The sequence below is a fragment of the Pseudopipra pipra genome, chromosome 12 (assembly GCF_036250125.1).
Source record: "Pseudopipra pipra isolate bDixPip1 chromosome 12, bDixPip1.hap1, whole genome shotgun sequence".
Taxonomy (NCBI): Eukaryota; Metazoa; Chordata; class Aves; order Passeriformes; family Pipridae; genus Pseudopipra; species Pseudopipra pipra.
The window spans coordinates 20,361,748-20,387,256 of record NC_087560.1 but is presented as its reverse complement, the minus strand read 5'-3'; the positions used below and the strand labels follow the sequence as shown (position 1 = coordinate 20,387,256).

At 49.9% G+C, this 25,509-nt stretch overlaps 1 protein-coding gene across 4 annotated transcripts in view; it reads right to left on the bottom strand.

Annotated features, from left to right (window-relative positions):
* Positions 1 to 25,509, bottom strand: part of GLCE (glucuronic acid epimerase) — a 44,360-nt gene that overhangs the window by 6,554 nt on the left and 12,297 nt on the right. For 2 of the 4 annotated variants that reach the window (XM_064669310.1, XM_064669311.1), the window contains 3 exons: positions 16,544 to 16,644; positions 4,669 to 5,210; positions 221 to 457 (listed from right to left, as the gene is read on the bottom strand). In XM_064669310.1, coding sequence (XP_064525380.1) covers positions 221 to 457; positions 4,669 to 5,210; positions 16,544 to 16,644 — 880 coding nt within the window. Of the gene's footprint in view, positions 1 to 220; positions 458 to 4,668; positions 5,211 to 16,241; positions 16,645 to 24,203; positions 24,512 to 25,509 lie in introns of those variants that run through there. The other 2 variants (XM_064669312.1, XM_064669314.1) reach the window with 2 other exon arrangements.

Sequence of the window (25,509 nt, the reverse complement as noted above, 5' to 3'; positions counted from 1 at the left end):
AGGGGATGAAGGACAGGCAATGAAAAGGATGGGGAATCAAAAGGATGGGGAATCAAAAGGATGGGGAATGAAGGATAGAGAATCAAGGATGGGGAATGAAGGATGGGAATGAAGGGTAAATGAAAACAAACACATGAATCCCAAGAAGTTAAGGCTCCTCTGGCACAGCATGTTCAAATGAACATGTGCTGTTACCTGTGACACCTTCAGGACAACCCACCTGGAGCAGAGAACTGTTTGACCCCGGTGAGCTTGGCTTTGTCCCACACCGTGGTCAGGGAGCAGCCCTTGGGCACGGCCCAGTCCCCGGCCCTGCCCCTGTCCTCGGCTGTCTCATAAACCTCCACGTGCGGCGGCTTCTCCGTCAGGTTCTTGCTGTAGTGGCTCAGCCCGTACTGGGCGATCTGGATGGGGTAGAAGTAGCCCTGGGGCCCCCACTGGGTGGAGAGGGGAACTCCTGGGGGAGGAAGGAGAGGGAGCAGTGGTCAGCACCTTGCCAAAACCCCCAGTGCTGGAGCTCTGCTGAGTCCTCCTGCAGGGCCAGCACTGCCTCCCCTGCACACATGGGGCGTGGAGGGGTCACCATCCCAGTCCTGCTCAGGGACTGAACTGTTCCCTTTGCCACCAAGATCCATAACTAGTTCAAACTCAGCACTTTGGAGTGGCAGAGGAATCCTTATCACGGGCTTCCCTACATTCACAGACTCATGGAATGCTTTGGGTTGGAAGGGACCTTAAAGCCCATCCCATTCCATCCCCTGACATGGGCAGGGACACCTTCCACCAGCCCAGGTTGCTCCAACCTGGCCTTGGACACTTCCAGGAATCCAGGGGCAGCCACAGCTTCTCTGGGCAACCTGTGCCAGGGCCTCCCCACCCTCACAGCCAGGAATTCCTTCCCAATATCCCATCTCACCCTGCCTTCTGGCACTGGGAAGCCATTCCCTGGGTCCTGTCCCTCCCTCCCTTGTCCCCAGTCCCTCTCCAGCTCTCCTGGAGCCCCTTTAGGCCCTGAAAGGGTCTCTCAGGTCTCTCTGGATCCTTCTCTTCTCCAGGTGAGCCCCCCCAGCTCTCCCAGCCTGGCTCCATCCTCCTTCCATTGTCACTGGAGCCTCCCACTTATCTCAAAACACATTTTCCAAGCCTGAACAGATTTTTCCCCCCTGCTCCCGAGAGCAGTTAATCCCCAAACGCTTTTCCATCCCCGCAATCCCTTTAACGTCAGTAAATCTTTGCAAATTAAGTGCATCTGTTATTGGGCGATTTTTCTAAGAGTTATTTGCTGCTCAGAGAGCGATTTACCCTCAGCCACAAATCCCTCCCATTACCCAGCTCTCCTGGGAGCCTTCCTGCCTGGAGTGGTGCCTGCAGGAGCCAGCAGGCTCTCCAAGAAGGATTTGCCCTAATTCCACCCCGCAAAGCTGTCCCTTGTCTTCATCCCAGCCTTCCCTGGGATTGTCCCAAAAGCCTGTGGTCTCACAAAGGTCTCTCCCTTAGTTTAGGCTTTGGGTGATTTTAGATCTAAAAGAACCCCCTGGAGGCACCTCAGAGGAATCAGGCAGGAAAATCACAGAGTTCATCATTTGCATCCTGATTTATGGGTTTTTAATGGGGTTTTATGGGTTTTCACAGGGGAGGAGCTCAGTGTCACATAAAACTGCCACCCTCCATCAGGATCCTTGGGATGCACCTGCAGAAATCCCTGCAGAGCTCTACCTGCCCTTCCCAGCTCCCAGGATTTGGGTGGAAAACCCAGGAAGTGGGAACAAGCTGCGTGGGGGAGCCTCATTTGCACATGTTCCCCCCGAAGCAAACACAGGATATTTAAAGTATGGTTAAATCCTAAAGTCCTGAATTTTCTGTGGAACAAATTCCCGACCTCTAAATACAAATCCAAAGTGGGAACAGATCACCAGGTCCTTCCTGCAGCAAACCAAGGACGTTTGGCACTGAAAGGGGAAAATCAAGTTGGCACTTGCACCATTTCCCCCTTGGCAACGTCAGGCTCAGGAACCAATTTGTTCTTCAGGGTGGAACAGTGAAAAGATGACTTAAATTAAATATAAAAAGATGTATTTTCATTGTTTTCATACATTTGTTGGTGCTAATGATTATCACTGACGGGATAAACCATCCCAGGAAGGTTTGAATATTCCATCTTATGGGAGCCCCTGGAGGCTCATTAATGCTGAGCATTTCCAGTTAAAGGGACATTCACTGGGAGTGAAAGATGGAAAAAAAGAAGGAAATTTGCTATAAAAGCTTCACTTGATATTCATCCAACCTGACAGGGTGAAATTCTGCAGGACACAGGATGGAACAACCCCTTGGGAGAGAGAGGAGGGAACACAGAACACGAGGGAATGGTTTGAGTTGGAAGGGAATTAAAACCCATCCCATCCCACCCCCTGCCACGGGTAGGGACACCTTCCCCTATCCCAGGCTGCCCCAAGCCCCATCCAGCCTGGCCTGGGACACTTTCAGGGATGGGGCAGCCACAGCCTCTGGAATGAGGATGAAAGTTAAAGGAATAATCTCACAGGACTGTGAGAACTTCCAGGGCTGGGATGGTGCAAAGTAAAAGCCTAAAGGTGCCTGAGAACCCGGTTTAATATTAAAATCCCTTCCCGACAAAGCTGGTAAGAGAATTGGGATTGTTCACCTGGAGAAGACGAGGATCCAGGGAGACCTGAGAGACCCTTTCCAGGGCCTAAAGGGGCTCCAGGAGAGCTGGAGAGGGACTGGGGACAAGGGAGGGAGGGCCAGGACACAGGGAATGGCTTCCCAGTGCCAGAGGGCAGGGAGAGATGGGATATTGGGAAGGAATTCCTGGCTGGGAGGGTGGGCAGGCCCTGGCACAGGCTGCCCAGAGAAGCTGTGGCTGCCCCTGGATCCCTGGAAGTGTCCAAGGCCAGGTTGGACGGGGCTTGGAGCCAACTGGGCTGGTGGGAGGTGTCCCTGCCCATGGCAGGGGGTGGCACTGGATGGGCTTTAAGGTTCCTTGCAACCCAAACCATTCTGGGATTCTGGAATCCTTTCCCACCCTCTTTGCTGCATTCCCAGAGCTCTGTTTCCTTCCCCACCCAGGCTCTGGCACCACATTTACATCATAGGCTGCAAACCCCCAACATTCCTGGACAACCAAGCCCATTATCCAGTGTTAAACTCCCTGGAGCCTCAAGGGCTGAGCAGGGAGCAGCTCCACAGGCCCCCGGTGTTCCCGAGGCTGCTGTTCCCAACCCACCTCTCCATCCCTTCCTTCCCAGGTGTAACAAGGACGAGAGTTAAAAAACAACAATAAAAATGTGAGAATAACCTCAAACTCCCTCCCCAGAATTCCATATCCTACATATCTCCTCATGTGAACCTTCCCAGCCAAGTAACTCCCAGGCCCAGCAGCTCCTGCCGTGTCCGTGTGCCGGGAAGAGCTGGAATCCACACCCCAGGAGCAGCACCAGAGGCAGGAGAATTAATGGGCTTTATTCCTTAAGTGAAAGTTGGTCATTAATTTATGAGGGGTCACGGTGGCACACTCTGTAAGTGCTTCACAAAGTCATTAATTTTTTAATGGGAAGCCAAGAAGAATTTTCTGCCATCAAATCTCCACCGAGCCGTGGGAGGACCCCGAGGGTTAATTAGTGATGGCTCAAATTGGGAAGGTTTGACTGCATCTCCCTGTTATCCAGGGATAATCCAGGGGCTGGAGAGCTGCTTGACCCTTGGGCTGTTCTCCAAAACCTCCTCCCACAGATTTAATCCCCAAAATTAAGGTGCCTGAGAGCAGCTGGGCTGTTCCAGAGGTGCCAGCAGCGCTCAGCCCATGGATTTATCCGTGTCCACAGGGAAGCAGGAGCCTCCTCAGAAACCAAGGTCAGGCTTGCTGGCCTTCTAAAATGATTTTAAAATTTAATTCCAAATTTAAATTCTAAAATAATTTTTTACTCTGTAGTTTTATTTTTTATTTTTTAAAAAACGTAATATTTTAACGCTTTGTATCATAAAATAATTGTGGCTCCCTGAGAGGCTCAAGTGTCAACAGTGATGCCAAACCCTGGCAGCAGCACTGCCAGAGCAGTGTCCCAGCACCTCTGGAGCTCACTGCAACTGGGAAAACTGGGAATCATCACGGAATCACTGAATGGGTTGGGCTGGAAGGGGCCTTAAAGCCCATCCAGTGCCACCCCCTGCCACGGGCAGGGACACCTTCCCCTGGCCCAGGTTGCTCCAGGTTCATCCAACCTGGCCTTGGACACTTCCAGGGATGGGCTGACACTTCCCTATGGAGCTGGGAAGACTTGGCATGAGGTTGCCCAGAGAAGCTGTGGCTGCCCCTGGATCCCTGGAAGTGTCCAAGGCCAGGCTGGATGGGGCTTGGAGTGACCTGGGATAGGGGAAGGTGTCCCTGCCCATGGCAGGGGGTGGAATGAGATGAGCTTTAAAGCCCCTTCCACCCAAGTCTAGGACTGATTCTCTGATCCTCTCCAACCTTTTCACTGGACACCAACGTTTCCCTCACAGTTTTCCCTTCTCCACCCTCACATTCCCCCCTCACACTTTGCCCCAAATCACCCCAGGCTGTTCTCCCACCGACCCAAACCCCGGGTGGCCTCGCAGAGCAAATCCCAAGCAGCGTTTCCACCCCAAAGGAGAAGAAAACACTCCACCCACCTTCAACCCCGCTGATGCACTTGACCCTGTCCCGGACCTCGACGTTGTAGCCCTCGAAGGACATGAAGACCCCGTCGGGGTGGTAGGGAGCCCGCTGTGTGTATACTTTGGAGTAGCTATGAGAGAATTCAAACCTGTCATAACCATCGTACTGAGCAATTTTCCCATAAACCTCAAAGTATTTCTCTACCCAGCTGAAGGGCAGGAACACCTCGTTGCCCTCCCTCCTGCCCTTCACGGTGTGCTCCTCGTTGATCACACAGTCAATCTCCTCGTACTTGGGCGCGGGGGCCCTGCCTGCCCCGGCCACGGGGGGGGCTTTCTGCTGCTCCTGGGGGGAGGTCTCCTCACTGTGCTGCCTGGGCTCGTCCTCGGCCATCCCGCGGCGCTCCAGCCCCGGCGGGATCCGCGGGAAGGGGCCGGAGGTGTCCGAGGAGCAGCGGTTCCACAGCAGCACCATCACCAGCGTGAACAGGGCACAGATGACGATCAGAGTCTTGTAGTTGACCCGAGCTGCCAAGCAACGCATATTCACACCATACCTGCAACACAGCGGGCACAGCGTGAGGGGGGCACAGGGCAGCTCCGGGGGGAGCATCTCCAACAGGAACATCACCCCTCGTGCTCCTGATGGAGCCTTTCCACAGGAACATCACCCCTCGTGCTCCTGGGGGAGCCTTTCCTACAGGAACATCACCCCTCGTGCTCCTGGGGGAGCATCTCCAACAGGAACATCACCCCTTGTGCTCCTGGTGGAGCCTTTCCAACAGGAACATCACCCCATGTGCTCCTGATGGAGCATTTCCAACAGGAACATCACCCCTCGTGCTCCTGGGGGAGCATTTCCACAGGAACATCACCCCTCGTGCTCCTGGGGGAGCATTTCCAACAGGAACATTACCCCTCGTGCTCCTGGTGGAGCATTTCCAACAGGATCATCACCCCACGTGCTCCTGGGGGAGCCTTTCCAACAGGATCATCACCCCACGTGCTCCTGGGGGAGCCTTTCCACAGGAACATCACCCCACGTGCTCCTGGGGGAGCATCTCCAACAGGAACATCACCCCTCGTGCTCCTGGGGGAGCATCTCCAACAGGAACATCACCCCACGTGCTCCTGGTGGAGCCTTTCCACAGGAACATCACCCCTCGTGCTCCTGGGGGAGCATTTCCAACAGGAACATCACCCCTCGTGCTCCTGGGGGAGCATTTCCAACAGGAACATTACCCCTCGTGCTCCTGGTGGAGCATCTCCAATGGGAAAAGCACCCCTCGTGCTCCTGGTGGAACATCTCCAGCAGGAATATCACCCCTCATGCTCCTAGTGGAGCATCTCCAGCAGGAAAAGCACCCTCGTGCTCCTGGTGGAGCATCTCCAACAGGAACTTCACCCCTTGTACTCCTGGTAGAACATCTCCAGCAGGAACATCACCCCACACACTCCTGGTGGAGCCTTTCCAACAGGAACATCACCCCTTGTGCTCCTGGTGGAGTCTCTCCAATGGGAAAAGCACCCCAGGTGCTCCTGGTGGAGCCTTTCCACAGGAACCTCACCCCACACACTCCTGGTGGAGCCTTTCCAATGGGAACATCACCCCATGTGCTCCTGGTGGAGCCTTTCCAATGGGAACATCACCTCCAACACCCTCCTGACAGCAATTCCCAGTAATTCCATGTAATTCCCACAGTTAATTCCCGCATTAATCACGATTTACCTCCCAGGAAGTGCTGGACACACATTCCCTGCAAACCACAGCGTCCACCAGGAGATCCATCAGCAATTCCCTCATTCTCTGCTCCCCTGGAAGCTCCAATCTCTGGGAAGCCCCAACCCCCCCCCCAGTTTTGCCCCACTGATGTTCCCAGTTTATTATTGGCACATCCCATTCCAACCCTATTCCCAAGGGATACTTTCATCACCTTTTGCCTTCCCTGTGCAAAGAGCAGAGTTTAAGGGAGTAACAGAGCAGAGAAAGAAATAAAATCCCAATTAAATTTGAAGAACTGGCTAAAAATGCCTCATTTTTCCTGCTTAGAAATCCCTGGCACTTATTTCCCAGGGAGGAACAACCAAAGGCAGTTCCTCCATCACAGAATTCGTATTTTCACTGGAATTCTGCAGCTTCACCAAGTGATTGTTTCTAAAGAGAATGTCCTGGACGAGGGATTTTGCCAGGGAATCTTGAACCTGGGATGAAATTGCTCCCACAGGGATTTTCACTGAGGAAAAACCACCGAAAATACCACATTTAAATAATATATTTCTATATATTACCAATAAATCAGTAGAGCCTGAACCTCAATGTCGGGAAATGCGAGGGAACAATGGAACGTTTTCCACATTTTCCATAAATCCTGAAGAGCACAGGGAGGGTGGAGGCCATGGAATGGGCATCTCTGGGAACCTGGGTGTGATCCCATTTTGGGAATATCGCTTTCTAAGGATCAGGATGTTCAATATTCCCACCAGGGGAGGGTGTCCAAGCTGCAGGAATGGGAACAGAGGAGATCCAGGAGATCCCTGTTCCTGTGCCTCCTTCTCCTGAGCCTTCAAACCAAGCCCTGCCTGGCACCTCATCCTGCAAATACGTCTGTCCCAGCAGAGCTGATGGTTAGACTCTGGAATTAGCCCTGGAAAATGTGTTTGGAACCTCCTGCTCCTTGATTTTCTGCTGTTCAGGGATCACTGGAGCAGCACTGGGGAGACCAAGAGAACCCACAAATCCTGGGTTTATTCAAGTCCAGCCCAAAGGCTGAGCTGGATTTTACACCAGGAACTTAAAACTGGTTTTTAGAACACGGCCAGGAATGTACAGAGGCCTGGAATAAAGTCTTTTACCTTTTTTATCCCAATTTTTTTTACCTTTTACCTTTTTAATCCCAAATTTTTTACCTTTTTTTCTCTCCCAACTTCCAGAGCTGAGGCCCAGGAGGAGCAGAACAGAACGAGAAGCGACAGAAAAGCTCCTTGAGGACAAACTGTGAATTATATTTGAATCCCTGACAGTGAATTATTGAAGTCCAGGAGGTGATTAATATTAAATATCGAATAAACAACAGAAAAGCACCAGTCCAAGGGCAGAGCAACTGCTGAGCAGGGAAAATGCTGCCAGGGAATTCTCCCCTGGGGTCAGCGAAGAGCAAAGAGGATTCCTGGAAAAAGGTGGAATAATTCTGTGTTCTTACCTCCCAGAGCCTTTGGTTCCCTGCTCCCAACAAACCTGGAATGAACATCTCCAATACCTGGGATGCCCAACACAGAACCCACAAAATCCTCGTTGATAAATGGAATTGGGGGTTGATCCCTCAGAGCAGCTTTTCTTTGGGAGGAACAGAATTCCCGAATATTTCGGTTTCTTCTTCAGGCTCAGGTTAAAAGGCAGGGATGTGGCTGGAGGATCCAGGTCCTTTGGGAAGGCCACGTCCAAGTGGAAGAGTTTTGCCAGTTAAATCCCACAAACTTCATCCCCAAAGCCGGGCAGTGAAATCCTCCTGCGGTGCCAAACTCCTCCTTTTGGTGACTTTTTTTACAGTAATCCCTGCTTGAAAAATAAATTCCCATTTTCCAAGCGTTCTACCCCAAGTTTTTAAGGATCAGGGAGCACTCCAGGACTTGGAGGATCCAGAGAGCAGCAGCAGGGACAGATCCACACCATTCCCTGTGTCCCCTTGCAGGCCATTCCACATCCCTACGGACACACTCTCTGCTCCAGGGCTTGGGGATCAAACCCAGTTGGTAAAATCTGACAAATTTGGGGGGTTGTTGATTTTTTGGGTTGTTTTTTTTTCCTTTTTTGAGGGGTATTTCTGTCATTTCCTGGAGCACTTGATCTAATTCCAGCCCCGTCGAACGGAGGTTGAAGTGGTTCATCCTTACTAAGGGTATCCAGGAATCCCCTCCAGGAATCCCTTTTTTTCAAGAGGCAGTAATTGTGTTGAAATAAGCAAAAAAAAAAAAAGTTATTTCTTTGTGCTGCACAATGTTTCAAAACAGTTAATGGAGGGTGGAGGGCACAGTAATGGCTCTTTTCAGTTTGTCCAACAGCTGAAATTTGAAGCTTGAAAGCTCCTTTTACTGTGGCCAAAAAAAAAGAGTCTGGATCCATCCTGTGACTCTGGGCTTGAAAATTTAGGTTAAATCACAATTATCTTAAAAAAATAAAAAAACTCTCTTCCACAGCAAGTTTCCCTTCTGCAGCTCAACCTCAAGACACGGGAATTCAACCCCGAGGAAGGAAAGAGCCTCAGAAACGAGGGGGGAAAGGTTTTACTCCACCTGGATATCCTGGAACGTGGGAAATGGAAGTCAGGAGGCGGTTCCCAAAGCTCCACAGTTTTCCCACTGGTCCATCTCTGGCCTTCAAATCTCTTCTGCCTCGGCCTTCCGGGCTGGACATGCCACCAACCTGTTCCTCGGGGATTTTTGGGAGCGTAGGAGTCTGGTCCTGCCGCCTCCTTGGAACTGGGAGAGGGACCACTGCGGTTCTGTGGCATGAGGGGGGTCTGGATGTTGGGCTGCACTCGGGGGGTGATGCTTTCCTGGCAGGAGTGGGTTCCCAGGGCAGAATTCCACACTCCAGCCCATGCTCCAGCCCCGATCCCTCGCAGGGATCCGCAGGCACAGCTGCTGCCGGGCTGCAAAGGGAGATGAACCGACTCCAAACCACCTGGAATCACTGCAGAGTCAGAAGAAGAGGGTTGTGTAACTTCCATTTGGACAGAGGAGGCCTTGGATAACATTCCTGTGCAGGAGTGAGCTCTGCCAACGTGCCAAATCCTCAGTTTTTTATGGAAGCTGAGCAGCTTCCGGAGGTTTGCCCAGTCCCTCCCTCCCATCTCCCTGTGGGCAGGAACTCAGCTCCAGCTGAGTCCCAGCAGGAAAACCAGCCCTTAAACCCCACAAACTGCCCCAAACACCCCTGTTCTTCCCATGGCAGAATCCTGGGATGGGTTGGGTTGGAAGGACCTTCCAGCTCATCCCATTCCAGCCCTGCCCCTGCTCACTCCAGGCCCCATCCAACACGCTGGCAAGGAATTCTCCAGGATAATCCTCCTCCCTAAAAGCCTGGCACCCCCAGGACTGGGAACCTGGTGCTGAACCTCCTCCTCTGCTTTTTGAGAATCCCATTTTACAGAAAGGTGGATAAGGGGGGATACAAACCCCCGGCTCTGCAGCCCCAGCCGTTCCCCAGGGAGCAGCTCTTGGGGATGCTCTGCCCTTTTTCCCAGGCATCCAGCAGTTTATTTTAGGCAAATCCATCCAGCAGCACAAACCCTCCAGGAAATCAGCAGAGATTGTTTAATCCTTGACTCTTCAGCTCCATTTGCTGCAGACTTTTCCTTGGCTCCCGACTTGCCACGACGGAGCCGTGGCCGTGGAACGGAGCAGCTTCATCCAACTGCAGCTGAAGCACCTTTGCTTCCTGACTTTCCTCTGCTCCATCTCCCAAACCCCCAGTTTTTTTTCTCCTTGTCTCTTCTTGCATCTCATTTTCCAGGAATCAACCTGCAGGAATTTCCCTGAGACTTCAGGACACTCCGAGTGGCCCCTTTTAACTCAGCAAAGCGTCCTTGGAAAACAGGGACATCTTCCCAGAAGCTGCACAACATAAATCCACAGAATCCCGAGATTCACCTACTAATTCTCCTGGAATTCCATTGATGAAATGTTAATAGGAACAAGCAGGAGAGAAGTTCCAACATTTGGCTGTTTTCCTGCAAAAAGAGGTCACGATTCCCTCTGTCTTTCCTGGTTTCAGGTAACAGGGAATGATTTGTGAGGGATGTGAGGTCTTTGATCACTGCTGGGAGCCTGAATTTAATGGATTATAAACTGCCAAGCTCTCCCATGTCACTAAATAATGGATAAATATGGAGATGTATTCACACAAACACAGGGATAATGCACTGGGAGAGCGAGGTAGAACCAGCAGGAAAATATCCTTTTCTTTTCCCAAACAAATTGAATTGTTGCTAATTTCTCCATCAATTCCTGCTGCCAAAACCCCTCGGGTTTGTGGTTTCCCTGTTCTTCCTCTGCAGGAGCAGGAGTGGATTTTTATACTGAGATAAACATCCCAATTCCAGCGTTGCCTCCTCCTCTCCCCCACAAAGGTGGGAGCAAGGAACGCTTCAAAGGGAGGAGGGATAAACAGGAAGGATGAAATAAGGCAGCTATTTTGGGGAGAAGCAAAGCAAACTTCCAGAAGCATTGTGAACAGCATAAACTTGAAGTAAATGCAATGGAACTCAGAATTCCCTCATTAGGAAGTATCTCCAAATCCTACCTTGCAACCAGAACCAACCCAAGGCAACCCCAAATCCTCTCAGGAGCATTCTGAAAGATGAACCCAATTCCAAGGATCACAGAATCCTGGAATGGCTTGGATTGGAAGGGAACTTAAAGCTGATCCTGCCTCACCCCCTGCCCTGGGCAGGGACACCTTCCACTAGCCCAGGTTGCTCCAAGTTCATCCAGCCTGGTCTTCCTTCCAGAACCTTCCTGGTTCTCCTGCCTCCAGCCCTGCCTGGCTCGTGTTCCCCACGGATCCCCCGGGGCTGTGTGGGCTGACATTCCCCGGGCTCAGTCTCCTCAGACACTGGAGTTTTCCTCTCTCTGCTCAGTGGAGAGGGAAATCAGGTCCTGCTGCTTCCAAATCCTCCCTCCTGACCCTCCTGTCTGTGGGAGCAGCTGAGCCAAGAGGCTGCTCAGGGAGCTCCAACAGGGAACCCATCCAGGGAACCTGCATCCAGTGGGGATGTTCCTTCAGCCTGTGGAGGCTTCAACTGGAACATTTAAAGAGTTCATTGCATTTTTGGTAAAAACATCTTCATTTTGGTGAAAGCTCTTCCCCCAGAGAGCCAAAACCACTCAAATCTTACACTGCTTCAAATTTAACCTCTCCAGTGATCTGCAGAATAATGAGCTGGTGATGGGCAAATCCCAGCCCTGGATGAACTTGGAGCAACCTGGGCTAGTGGAAGGAGTTCCTGGGGGCGAAACAAGATCATCCTTACGCTCCCAACCCAACCCATTCCATGATTCCACGATCTCCCAACACGTTATTTAACACATATTTAATATCTCCTGTGCCTTTTTTTGCTGCCTCTTACTCATTTTATCCCAATTTATACCCTCAAAGCAGGGATAGATGTGGCTCCACGAGCAGAATTCCCTCCCAGGTGGGTTTTTGGGAGGGAATTTTTTTCCTTTCAGCGACTGGCACTGGCCCTGCCAAAAAAACCCTTCCCGAGCCCCAGCTGGGAACGAAACCCCGACAATGGATTTGCTGATGATCCCGTTTCCCTGCCCACATTCAGCAGGATCCATTGCCTCGTGCAGGATAAAGCCATTCCTGGCAGTTCTGGGCTGCAGAGCTGCTGAAAAGTGAAAGGAAAGAGGCTTTTCCCAGTCAACATTTTCAGCACAACCATCAGCAGCCTTGGGGGTGGAGTGCCCAGCTCAGCACTTCCAGGCTCTGCATTCCAAGCTCCCACAGATGCAAAGAGGGGGGTTTGACTTCCCCTCAGCACTTCCAGGCTCTGCATTCCAAGCTCCCACAGATGCAAAGGGGAGGGGGGTTGACTTCCCGTGGTTTCCAGGGAAAGTGGTACCTGGACACTTCCTGGAGAATCCCAGAATCCTGGGATGGTTGGGGTGGGAAGGGACCATAAAGGGCACCTGGTTCCACAGGGGGTGTGAGCTCTTCCCTCCTTGTTTTCAGGGAAGATGGTGCTGGAGCCAAAGAATCACAGAATCCTGGGATGGGTGGGGTGGGAAGGGACCTTAAAGCTCATCCAGTCCCACCCCCAGGGACACCTGCCACTAGCCCAGGTTGCTCCAACTTGACCTTGGACACTTCCAGGGATCCAGGGGCAGCCACAGCTTCTCTGCCCAACCTGTGCCAGGGCCTCCCCACCCTCCCAGGGAAGAATTCCTTCCCAGTATCCCATCTAGCCCTGCCCTCTGGCAGTGGGAAGCCATTCCCCCTTTTCCTGTCCCTCCAGGCCCTTGTCCAAAGTCCCTCTTTCCTTACCCAAGTCCTCCCTCACTCCTGCAGCCACCTCTGTGTCAGCAGGCATGGAACACTCTGGAATTCCAGCTTCCCAGGAAGCAGTGCATGGGACACCTGCAGAATTCCTGCTTTTGCCACCCAGGAGCTCCAAACCCAGCCAGAGGGAAAAATACCCCAACACGACCTTGCCTTGGGGAAACTGCTCCCACAGCTCCCACATTCCTCAGGGAGGACATGGAAGCACTTCCAGCCTCCAGCTGGTTCCTGGGCCTCTTCCACAGGGATTTATCCTCAGAGAGGCTCTGCCAAAGTGGGAATGGCGGGAGGAGAAAGGAGGATTTGAAGTGCAGGACACCTGGAGCATGGGGGCAGGAATTCCCAACATCCCTGGCACCTCCTGAAGCAGGAGGTGGGCAAAGGGCAGCCCCTGGGTCACTGCAGGTTTCCCAGAGGGATTTGTTAGTTCAGTTAATTATTAACTGATCTCAAACCCTTCCTGCCAAGTCCTTTTGGAAAAAAAAAATAATAAAAAAATTCAGGAATGTCACCTTCTGGGAAGGACACGGGCAGCAACCCAGGTTTTGGCTGCAGGGGCAGAGGTTTGGTGGTGGCAGGGCAGGGCCAGGGGGCTGGCACAGCCCATCCTATCCCCCCAGGGCAGGAAAAGCCCTGGCACCACGGGGGTTTTAGGGAGAAAGGCTGGATTTCCCGGGAAAAATTCCTCGTGAGGAGAGTTTTTCCCAGAGCAAAGAATTCCCCCCACCCTCTGTAAAGGGTGAACATTCCCAGCTCCAGGTTAATGTTTGACAGGGAATGGTTGGGCTGGGCTTGCTTAGGTCTGGTTTAGGGGCAGGACCTGCCCAGTTCCTCAGGGTTTGGAGCTTGGAATCCAACCTGGAATCCACCAGGAACAGGCTCTGGGTTAATAAACATTAAAGCACATTTAAGGATTTATGGAGGGACTTTTTGAAGGGGTTTAAAGCACATTTAGTGATTTATTGGAGGCCTTATTTAAGGGCTGGAAAGCACATTTGCTGCCTTATTTCCAGAAGGTCCAAAGGAGATATTATTATTATTATTATTATTATTATTATTATTATTATTATTATTATTATTATTATGTCATTATTATAAATCATTACTATCACAGAGCATCCAAAGGGCTGGAATAGAGACACAAAACACCCAGTTAGGAGATGCTACAATCCTGTTCTACACCAAATAGAGAGAAAATGAGAGATATAAAATTATATTTCAAAATATTAATTATATTATATTTTCTATTATATTAATATATAAATAATAAATATAATTATTATTTATTATTTATATAATAAATTTATAAAAATATAAATTATATTAATAATATATTAAATACAGTTTGTTAAACAGATAATTATATCCTATATAAAGATATGTAGATATTAGATACCATATAAAATATATCTATTGTGTATTAGTTTAAATATATAATATAACAATATAAAATATGTCTAAACAGATATAAAATATATCTAAAAAGATACTAAACATATATTAAGGCTATTTTAAAAAGATAAAAATATATTGAAAATATTAAAAAAATATAAAAAGACATAAAATATATAAAAAGACATAAAATATATAAAAATATATAAAATATATAAAATACATAAAATACATAAAATATAAAAAATACATAAAATACATAAAATAAATTAAAATACATAAAATATATAAAAGTATAAAGATATAAAAGTATAGAGAAATATATAAGATTAAATAAAAAAATATATATAAAATAAAGTGTGCAGCCAATGCCAAGAACTCCTGTGCTGCTCTTCCCTCTGGCACATCCCTAATTGCTCCATCCAGAGCTCCTTCCCTATTTTTCCCGCTGCAATGTCGTTCCAAACAAATTAAACCCAGCCAAGAACAAGCTCCAGATGTGAGGAATTTGTGAGGAATTCCCAAAGGCCAAAAATTCAGGTTTCCAAAAAAGCTGGGAATTTTTGCCCCCATCGTCCCTTCCTTCCCAACCTCCCTGGAATTTTCAAACCGAGCCTGAACTCTGGGATAATCAATATCCAATAGTTCCAACAGCAACATGATCCTGATTTTCTCCTTCAAATCCCTGTCTCAGACCATCCAGCACTTCCAAGGAAACAGGAGGTTGGGAATAAATCTGCTTTTTCCCCCAGGATTTAATCCAGACTCCTAAACATGCAAAATTCCCACATTAAGGCTTTTTAATTTCCATCATCTTAACTCCACCTGTCCCTCCCAATTCCCAACTCCAGTTGCTTCCATGAGAGGGAAAACCATCCAAATCCCTCCCCTTTAAACCCCAGAACTGCCGGGAGCAGGTGGTGGGAATGTTGGAGAGGTTATGGATTGAACACCTGGCAGGAGAACTTTATTCCCTGGGACCAGGAGTGTGGTTGCTGTTCCTGAACCCCACATTCCAGGGGCAGCTCAGCCTGGAAAAGCCCGGGAAGGACGAGGAGTTGGACAAGTCCAACAATTCCAGAGGGGACTTGGAGAGTTAGAGCAAGAGATGGGAGAGGGAATGTTCCAGACCCCTAATCCCACGGGATTCCGGGGGTTTGGTCTCCACTCCAGAGGGGGGACACAAAATGGAGGCTTTCCCAGGAAACACCACCTTCATTCCCAAACTATTTCCCTGGCCACTGAAAAATTCATTTCCTGGAGATTTTAATTGTTCCCACAGATGCTCTCGGGGCTCATTCCAAAGGATTTAAAGCGTTCCCTGCACGGAGGGATTGGGAATGACAGCCCAGCCTCCCAAACCTCAGCCCAGCCTCGGGAATTCTGCCTGAATTCAGCGGGAAAAGCCTGGAAAATACAACTTCCCCAGCCCAGATGGGGCCCACCAGCCTGGATTAATTCCTGGGAAGGAGCCTGGAGTTGCCTTTAATCCTGGAAAAATGCTTTGGAATTACTTGGCTGGTTCAGCAGCTCCTGAAAAGCTTTTGTGTCCCAGCTGAACCCCTGGATTTTCCAGCTTTCTTTGGGCATTTCCCCTTTGGAGTTCGGCTTTTCCCAAAGTTGTGGGATAAACCCCAAGGACCAAAGAAACTGGTGAAGGATAAAAATTATCCCTGAATTTCATATGTTTGAAAATTAGAGTCATAGGATCATAAAATCAGGGAATTTGGCTGGAAAGGAGCTTAAAGCTCATCCAGTTCCAACCCCCTCCCCCATGGAAAACCAAGCTCCAGTTTAATCCCTGGATTTTCCAGGATCCCAAAGCCTCCCTGCAAGTACAACAGGTTCAATCCAGCCTTTTCCATGTTTAATCATGGATAATGAGATCCCCCATGCAAAGGAAGGGAATCACCATCTTTCCCACATCAAACAACCCCAGCCCTGTTCTCCCGAGCCCGGGATAATTCCCATTGATGCCTCCGAGCCCTCCCACCGGAGTCACTCATGGATACCATGGAAACACAGCTCCAGCTCCCCAAACGGAGGGAATTCCGCACTTCCCACCTCTCCAAGGTGAGCTTTCACCTCCTCCAGCTCATTCCAAGCCCGGAATGCTGCAGGAGTTACTCACGGTCTGAGGAGGGCGAAGGAAAAGCTCTGGAAATCCGGGATTTAGGCTGGAAAGCCCCAACTCCCCCTGAGCCGGAGCAGCTCCCGCTTCCCGTTATCCCCACACTCCTGGAAGCAGAGCCATGTGCAGCTGCAGCTGCGAGTTCTTCCACGGGATCAACATTAACCGTTTAGGGAAAGGCTGGAATCACAGCCAGGAATTCCAGCTCGCCCCAGGAATTCCAGCTCGCCCCAGGAATTCCAGCTCGCCCCAAACACACGCGGATTGAAGCCGGGAACGGGGAGAAGGGGCTCCTCTCTTACCTTAGGAAAGGGAGGGCTGGGAATTCTAACGCATCTCCGGGTTTTCCAACTTCCAGAATAGATCCCTGGGAGGTTTCAAGCGGGTCTCCAGCTCCGTGTTCCTGCGGGGACGTGGAGAGAGGGAAAAAAACCAGGGAAGATTGAAGTGCTTAAGGATCTGGCGGAGCCTCCGGAGCCTCCGGAGCGGGGTGTTCGCCTCCTTTATCCCTCAAATCCTCTTATCCAGGGCTGTGCTTCCCAAGGCAGCCGGGCTGCTGGATTCCAAGGCTCTGCTCCTGCACGGAAGGCTGGGGAGCAGGGATGTCACTTCCTCCAGCAGCACATCCCGCTCCCCCTCCCAGCCCGCCCCGCTCCGGAGCGGATCCCGAATCCCGGCATCTGCCCGGGCACGGCTCCCGGGAAACGCGCCGGGAAAATTCCAGTGCAAAGCTCCAGCCAAAGGATCCCGGGTTTAGCTCAGCCCTGACGTGGCTGGAGCTGCACGAGGGGGAGAATTCCAAGGGAAAAGGGAATAAAGCGGAGAGAGGAAAGAAATTGCAGCTGGAATTACGAACAGAGCTCCAGAGATTTCACTCCCCAAATTCCACGGCTCTGGAATTAACTGAGCTCCAGAGGAGATTTAACTCCCCAAATTCCACAGCTCTGGAATTATTCACTGAGCTCCAGAGGAGATTTAAGTCCCTCAATTCCATAGCTCTGGAATTACGAACTGATCTCCAGATATTTAACTCCCTCAATTCCATGGCTCTGGAATTATTCACTGAGCTCCAGAGATTTAACTCCCCAAATTCCACAGCTCTGGAATTACTGAGTTTTAACTCCCCAAATTCCATGGCTCTGGAATTATTCACTGAGCTCCAGATATTTAACTCCCCCAGTTCCATGGCTCTGGAATTATTGAGTTTCAGAGGAGATTTAACTCCCCAAATTCCATAGTTCTGGAATTACTGAGTTTTAACTTCCCAAATTCCACAGCTCTGGAATTATTCACTGAGCTCCAGAGGAGATTTAATTCCCTGAATTCCATGGCTCTGGAATTATTCACTGAGCTCCAGAGGAGATTTAACTCCCTCAATTCCATGGCTCTGGAATTATTCACTGAGCTCCAGAGGAGATTTAACTCCCCAGATTCCACATTTATTGATGGTCTGGTCCAGCCCCAAAATACTTCCAGAGGTTTTTCCCAGCTCTTTCATTGCTGTTCCTTTTCCCTGCTCAAATCCAACAGGAACAAACCCTCGGGAGCTTTTCAGATTATTTATTCCCCTTTTTTTTTATGTGGCTGAACATTCCTTAAAAAAGGAACCACCCCCCTGCCCACACATGATCCATGGATTACCCGGGAATCAGGACCCGGCACTGCCTCAATCCCATGGAATTAACTCCTAACCCAGCCTTTCAATGGGCTCTGCCCTTCCCAAATTTGGGATAATCACTCCCTTATGAACTCCCTGCATCCTTCCCTCGCATTCCCAACCTCTGATCCAACAAAAACTCCTCTGCTGGAGTTTCCCTGGAACAGGCTTTGTTTTCCAAGGATTCTCCACATCTCTGAGCAAACTGGATCCCACCAGAGGAGGTTTATCCAGCCACTTGAATCCCATTCATCCATTATCCAACACCCACCTGGACCTTTGAAAACTCCACTGGAATTTTCTCCTGGAATTAGCCCCATAAACCAAATTTATTCCAGGTGGGATTTTTCCCTCCAATCCTCCTGCTGGAGGCTCCATTTAACAACCAGAGCAGCTCCAAGGATTCAGATTTCCTTCCAGGGCCGGGATGGACCCGGCAGGAGCTTTCTGACACACTTCTCCTTGGAATGCTGAGGATTCCCAGGTTCCTTTGGCATTTTTAGAGCCTCTGCCCCAGGAACTGGCAGCTTGCAAAAAATAAGAAAAAAGCAACAAAATCCTCCTTTTCTTGGCATTCCCTCAGAAAGCCAAGGAGACAAAGCCCAGATCCCACTGCCATGGCTCCACGGGGACTTTCCTGCGGGAGCACAAGCCCCACCTGGATTTTCCAAGGCATTCCCAGCACATGGAGCAGAAACCCCTTCCCTGGCTCCCTCCAGATGTTCAGTTCTATTATTCAGGAGCTCATCCCTCTCCCTCAGAGCCCAGTTGGAGCTTCCAGAGCAGAAATCCCACTTTTTGAAGCAGGAATCCGGGAATATTTTCCCAGAGAAGCCCTCCAAGGTCACCCACCACCATCCCAAGCAGCCCAGAGCACCGAGTGCCACATCCAGGCATTCCATGGACACCTCCAGGGACTCCAGCACCTCCCTGGAGCCCATTCCAACGTCCAATCCCCCTTTCCATGAGGGAATTCCTCCCGAAAATTCCTGCTGATCCTCATCCCAGCCAGCCCCACCCCCCCAGTGGATGTTGCCATGTGTCCCCACACCGTGGCTGAAGATTCCCTCTGTTTTTTCCTTTTAATCCCTCCCTTATTTTGAGGGAATATTCGGGAGTGAATCTGCTCTTTTCCACACTCCTCAGCTCCTCTCTCCCACTCACCCTCCTGAGGGCCCCAAACTTTCCCTGGCACCGTTTCCAGCAGCCCCAAAAACCCCGGGAGCGCTGCTCCAATCCAGCTCCTTCCCACAAGGAACCTTCTGGAAGGCTCTTCCCACTCCAATCCCTTCCCTTGGATCCACTGCCAACTTTTCCAAGTAACCACCAGCACTTGGGATGTTTGATTCCCACCTGGATTTGCACATTCCTCCTGGTTTTTGGCAGAAAAAGGGGAAATATCCCTGGGTTTTCACAGAGGAGAATTCCTGACTGAAATACTGGGAAAATTCCAGGTGCTCCCGGTCACCAGGAGCTGGGAAAGGTCCCAGATGGGAAGGACTGTGGAGAACATCCCTGGGACAGCCTGGACACAGCTGGGAAAGCCAAGGAGCCAAGCCTGGATCCTTCCTGCTCCTGGCTCCTGGCAGGAACAGCTGCAGAGCCTGGAATTGCACCAGGAATGGCCTGGAGGCTGAGCCTGGAGCAGCCAAGGAGCTCAGCAAACAGCTCATCCCGGGAGCTCTGCCAAGGCTGGATCCAACAGCCCAGGAATCCCTGGAGAAACCTCCAGGAGAGGGATGGAGAGCTTGGAGCAGCTCCCCAGGGAATGAGGAGGGAAAGGGCAGGAGAAGAGGCCTCAGGGCAGCTCAGGGGGGGAGAGCTGCTCTTCCCTACCCAGAGAGCCCAGATCCAGGCTGGAATGCTGCTGCTTCCCCAGGAGGCACCTGGGGAACAACTCAGTGCCTTGCAGGCTGAGGGGAAAATTCCTACCCATTTATCCCGGGATTTTAGGAACAGATCTTCCAAAGAGGGATTTGGGACACATTTTTCCTCTCAAGCCCCACCTGCTCCACTCTGACCTTCCCCAAACTTCACTTTGGGTCGATTCTGTTCTAGTTCTGAACTTCCCAAGCCATTTAAATCCCTGTCCTGGGGGATGAGGAGCCTTGGCTGGAATTCCCAGGCTGGAATCCACGTGAGCCACAGGCACGTGGGGGGTTCCAAACCCCACAAACAAACAGCCCAGCGGCCAGAACTTACCCAACCCATCCCAAATTCCCCATGGAACATGGAATCCTCTGTCTGGACCCAGGGTCATCCTTTATAAAACCCCCTGGGAATAAAGGATCCCAAAAAACAATGAAAGCACCCGAGGGTTGCAAAGTGTTCCCTTTTTAAATTAATTTTTGACTCTTAAATTGAATTTTTGATGAAAAAAGGACTCTTTGGGACTGCCTGGGGAGGCACAGCCTTTCCAGTAGCAGGGCAAGGCTGGAAAAGAGCGGAATTCCAGGTTGGTCCAAAGTTTTAGGTGCACCCTGCAGAGACACTCCCATAAAAATCCAAGCTTTTCCCATTTGGGATGATGTTTGGGCTGCTGGCAAAGCTCCCAGAGGGGACATTCCCAGCACTGCTTTTCCTGGTGCCTCATTTGCCATCCTGGTTGGAATTATGAGCCCTTCCAAAAAACCAGGGAATAAAACTGCAAAAACCCAGGGAATAAACCTGCAAAAAATCAGGGAATAAACTTGCAAAAAATCAGGGAATAAACCTGCAAAAAATCAGGGAATAAACCTGCAAAAACCCAGGGAATATACCTGCAAAAACCCAGGGAATAAACCTGCTAAAAACCAGGGAATAAACCTGCAAAAAATCAGGGAATAAACCTGCAAAAAATCAGGGAATAAACCTGCAAAAAAGCAGGGAATAAACCTGCAAAAAAGCAGGGAATAAACCTGCAAAAAAGCAGGGAATAAACCTGCAAAAAAGCAGGGAATAAACCTGCAAAAAAATCAGGGAATAAACCTGCAAAAATCAGGGAATAAACCTGCAAAAATCAGGGAATAAACCTGCAAAAAAACAGGGAATAAACCTGCAAAAAATCAGGGAATAAACCTGCAAAAAAACAGGGAATAAACCTGCAAAAAAACAGGGAATAAACCTGCAAAAAAGCAGGGAATAAACGTGCAAAAAATCAGGGAATAAACCTGCAAAAATCAGGGAATAAACCTGCAAAAAAACAGGGAATAAACCTGCAAAAAATCAGGGAATAAACCTGCAAAAATCAGGGAATAAACCTGCAAAAAAACAGGGAATAAACCTGCAAAAAAGCAGGGAATAAACCTGCAAAAATCAGGGAATAAACCTGCAAAAAAACAGGGAATAAACCTGCAAAAAAAACAGGGAATAAACCTGCAAAAAAGCAGGGAATAAACCTGCAAAAATCAGGGAATAAACCTGCAAAAAAGCAGGGAATAAACCTGCAAAAATCAGGGAATAAACCTGCAAAAAATCAGGGAATAAACCTGCAAAAAATCAGGGAATAAACCTGCAAAAAAACAGGGAATAAACCTGCAAAAATCAGGGAATAAACCTGCAAAAATCAGGGAATAAACCTGCAAAAAAGCAGGGAATAAACCTGCAAAAAAGCAGGGAATAAAGGAGCTCCCTGCAGAGCCCGGGGGTGTTTCCAGTTTGGGAAGCTGTTCCAGGGGAATGTGCACAACTGTCAGTCAGAGCAGCTGGAATGAGGGCACACAAGGGCACAGAGTCAGGCCAAGGGATCCCTTGGAGATCTTTTAGGCTGTAATATTTTGCCCAGAAAATTAAAAAATCTCCTTGGATTTAATCGGAATTCCCTGGGGAAAATCTTGGAGGAGCGACGGTAAAATTTGGAATTCCCTGCCAAGCTTGTTAGGAATCCTGTGAGTGTTAAAATTCAGTGTATCCCAAGGATAATCAGTATTTGCTCCAGTGGAAACCAGTAGGACCAGTTTGAGTCGGATTTAATGAGGGGGAAAAAAGGGATTTTCCGGGTTAATGGTTCTCCTGGAGCACAAAATGTTTCACTGGAATGTTACAAAAGGGCATTTTAAAGTAGCTGTGACAGCAAGGATCAAGTCCAGCATCCATGGCCAAGCAAATCCATGAGCTGTGGGTGCACCTTGGACTGGAAAAATCCTGGAGGAGAACCTGGAACTCCACAATCCATGGCAGGGAAAACCCAGCTGTTCCCACACTATGGAAAGGGGGGATTGACAGTTCTATTTCTCATTGAAATCGGTTAAAAACATCTATAAAACAGGCTTTTGGGATTAAACAAGTGGATTTAAGGCCCAAGGAGAATCTGGGATGGGTGGGAGCCTGGAAATCCAAAAATCCTGGGAGCTGTGAGAACATGGGAGGGAAAACCTGGAAGTTCAGGGCTTGAATATTTAGTTTTCCAGCACTAAATAGATCCAACTGTGGGCTCCTGACACTTCCCTTAAAAACACACGTGGAATTTTGTGCCAGGGAAATGCAGCATCACTAAACCCTTTAAAAATTCAAACCAGTGCTTCTGCAAATGATCCCAAAGTTCCCCTTTTCCCAGCCTTTTTTTTTTTTTATAGGTTAAAAAAAGGTATTTAGGGAAAAGACTCGAGAATCAGATCCCTCAAAAGGTGGGAAGCTGCTAAAGCTCCCTCCTGGAGGAGAGGGAATTGTGAGCCAGCCCAGATCCCTGTCCCAGTTCCACACTGGCAGCAGAACATTTGCATATTTATTATTCCATAAATTTTACAGGCTGTGAATCCCAAGAAACTCGGGCTGTTCCTGGACACTGAGCCAAGAGTCGCCTTTCCAAGAAAGCCCAGGACTGGCAAAGCCTCTGGCTGACCTAAAACATTCCCTGCTGCTTTTCCCTGCCATTCCCAGCCCCACTCAGCTGAAATGTAACAACAAATCCACCTTTTCCAACGGAACATTCCAAGAAATAAGGCCCCCCCAGTATTTGCCTTTTGCTGCAGTTCAAGGATTAAATGAGGGTTTAAGGACTGGATGTGGATCAGGACCCATTTTTCCCGAGTTACACCAAGAGGGACACAAAAAAATCCTGTCCAGAGTGGGAACAAACTGCCCCTCCAGGGATAAAAATGTTCCCATCTCGTGGCAATAAGATCCAGGACACTCCAGGGAAGCACCTGGCACGTGTTAAATCCAAATTTTGGGAGTTTAAATCCCAAAGCACATCTTGAACTCCCACCTGTCCTTTCCCAGCTCTCAGCAAGGAGCTGATCCCAATCCCATCGACAAGTGTTCCAAGGCTTTTGGGACTGCCTGGCAAAGGTGAGGGAATTCCCTGCCAAACCATGGAATCTTGGAATGTTTGGGTGGGAAGGGACCTTAAAGCCCATCCAGTGCCACCCCCTGCCATGGGCAGGGACACCTCCCACCAGCCCAGGTTGCTCCAACCTGGCCTTGGACACTTCCAGGGATCCAGGGGCAGCCACAGCTTCTCTGGGAATTCCATTCCAGCACCTCCTCTGCCTCAGAGCCAAGAATTCCTTCCCAATCTCCCATCTATCCCTGCCCTCTGGCACTGGGAAGCCATTCCCTGTGTCCTGTCCCTCCATGCCTTGTCCCCAGTCCCTCTCCAGCTCTCCTGGAGCCCCTTTAGGCCCTGCAAGGGGCTCTCAGGTCTCTCTGGATCCTTCCTTTCTCCAAGCTGGACATTCCCAGCTCTCCCAGCCTGGCTCCAGAGCAGAGGGGCTCCAGCCCTTGGAGCATCTCCATGGGAACCTCTGGATTTGCTCCAGCAGTTCCACGTCCTTCCCCATCCCCTCTCAGTGAACACCAGCCCAGGAGTGACCCCCCTTTCCCCCCCATTATTTTCCATACAATCCAAAGAAATTCTCCAAGTGTTATTCTTGTCATTTTCCCCAAATAAGAAAGTGTTATCTTTCCCTCCTTCCTCCCTTTTCCTGAGGAAACTGTTCCTTTAAACCTCCAGCTCTGGGAAGGCTTCATGTGAACATTCCCGAGTGCTGCTCATCCTCAAAACCAGGCTTCAAACAGCTCCAACACTTGGTGTTTGGAAACAAATTCCCCATCTGCCAAGGCTTTGGAATCGTTACATTCCAGGCAGGATTTGCTCTTCTAAACCCATTTCATGTTCAAGGGGAAAAAAACCCAACATTTCACGTTCAAGGAAAAGCTCCAGAAGGGCTTAAAAATAATCCTTTCCCTCCTTCCCGGCTCCTTTTCCCGGGAAGCATCACTTTGCTGTGGCAGGAGGAGGAGCCCTGGGATCCACCTGGATCTCCATCTCCTCCAGGAAAAAAATGGCATTTATGAATTAATCACAGCATTCCCAAAGAACTGACCTACTTTGCTCGGCCGCCAGGGATTCGCTGCATCCGAGCTCTGGAACAACCCCCCGTGCCCATGGGAGTGGGAAGGCACGGCACAGCCTGGGATTTCATGGAAAACTGTTGCTCAGCTGCCTCCAAACTCCTCAGGGAGAGCTCCACAACCTCCCAGAAGGAAGGTCCAGGTGTCTCCAGAGGTTTCCTCAAGAGGAATTCCTCCAATCCCACCGATCCCAGCACATCTGGACACTGGATGGACTGGAAGTTCAGTTCCAGAGCAGGGATTTGCCCTGAGCCCCATTCCCAGAGCTTAGGGACACTCCCAAGGTCCCTCAGAGACACAGCCTGGACTGAACCCTACAGAAAACACGGAAAACCCTCCAGAAAACATGGAAAACCCTACAGAAAGCATGGAAAATCCTACAGAATGCATGGAAAACCCTACAGACGCAAGGAAAACCCCACAGAACACAAGGAAACCCCCACAGAACACATGGAAAACCCCACAGAACACATGGAAGAGACTTTGCTTTCCATGGCAAGACAAGGACTGAGCCTGAGCCTGACTGGAGCCACTTCCAAAGGCAAGGGACAAGGACCTTCCTTGTCCCACCACTGAAGGTCCAGAGCTCTCCCACCAACTCAGGGTCATTCCATGCTCCCTCCCCTCCCCTCTGCTCCTTCCCTGGTGTTTGGGAGACTCTGGATGAGCCCCAAATCCCAGGAAACACAGGGAACCACCCCCCTGAGCCAGAGCCGGTGCTGTGGCACCTCCCCAGCCCCTTCTCCAGGGACATCCCAAATGGAATCACTGGATCCTACCAGGCATGGAAAGCCTGGGATCAGGTGAGCCTCATCCAACACTTTGCTTCTTGATCCAATCCCTCAATCCCAACCCAAACATCCCATCCCTGGAAGTGTTCCAGGCCACGCTGGACAGGGCTTGGAGCCACCTGGGACAGTGGAAGGTTGGAACAAGAGGAGCTTTAAGGTCCCTTCCAACCCAAACCATTCCAGGATTCTATGAAACCACGTCCACAATTCCTGATTTTTAAAACTCTTCCCTGCCATATTCCACCTTCTTAACCCAAAATTTCCCAAATCAGCTGAAGTTTAACTCCAAAACCACAAACGAGGGAGGAAGAAAAGGTGCCAGACTGGGGAGGAGACACCAGGGAAAAGCTCCTTTCCTTTGGAATTAGCAGGGAGCTTTCTTTCCAAGGCTCTCATTTCCATGCCTTTTATCCCCTCCAATATTCCCATCTCAACACTCCCATTTCAAACCCAGCTTCCTGTGGTCTGGGAGGAGATTCTGCGGGAT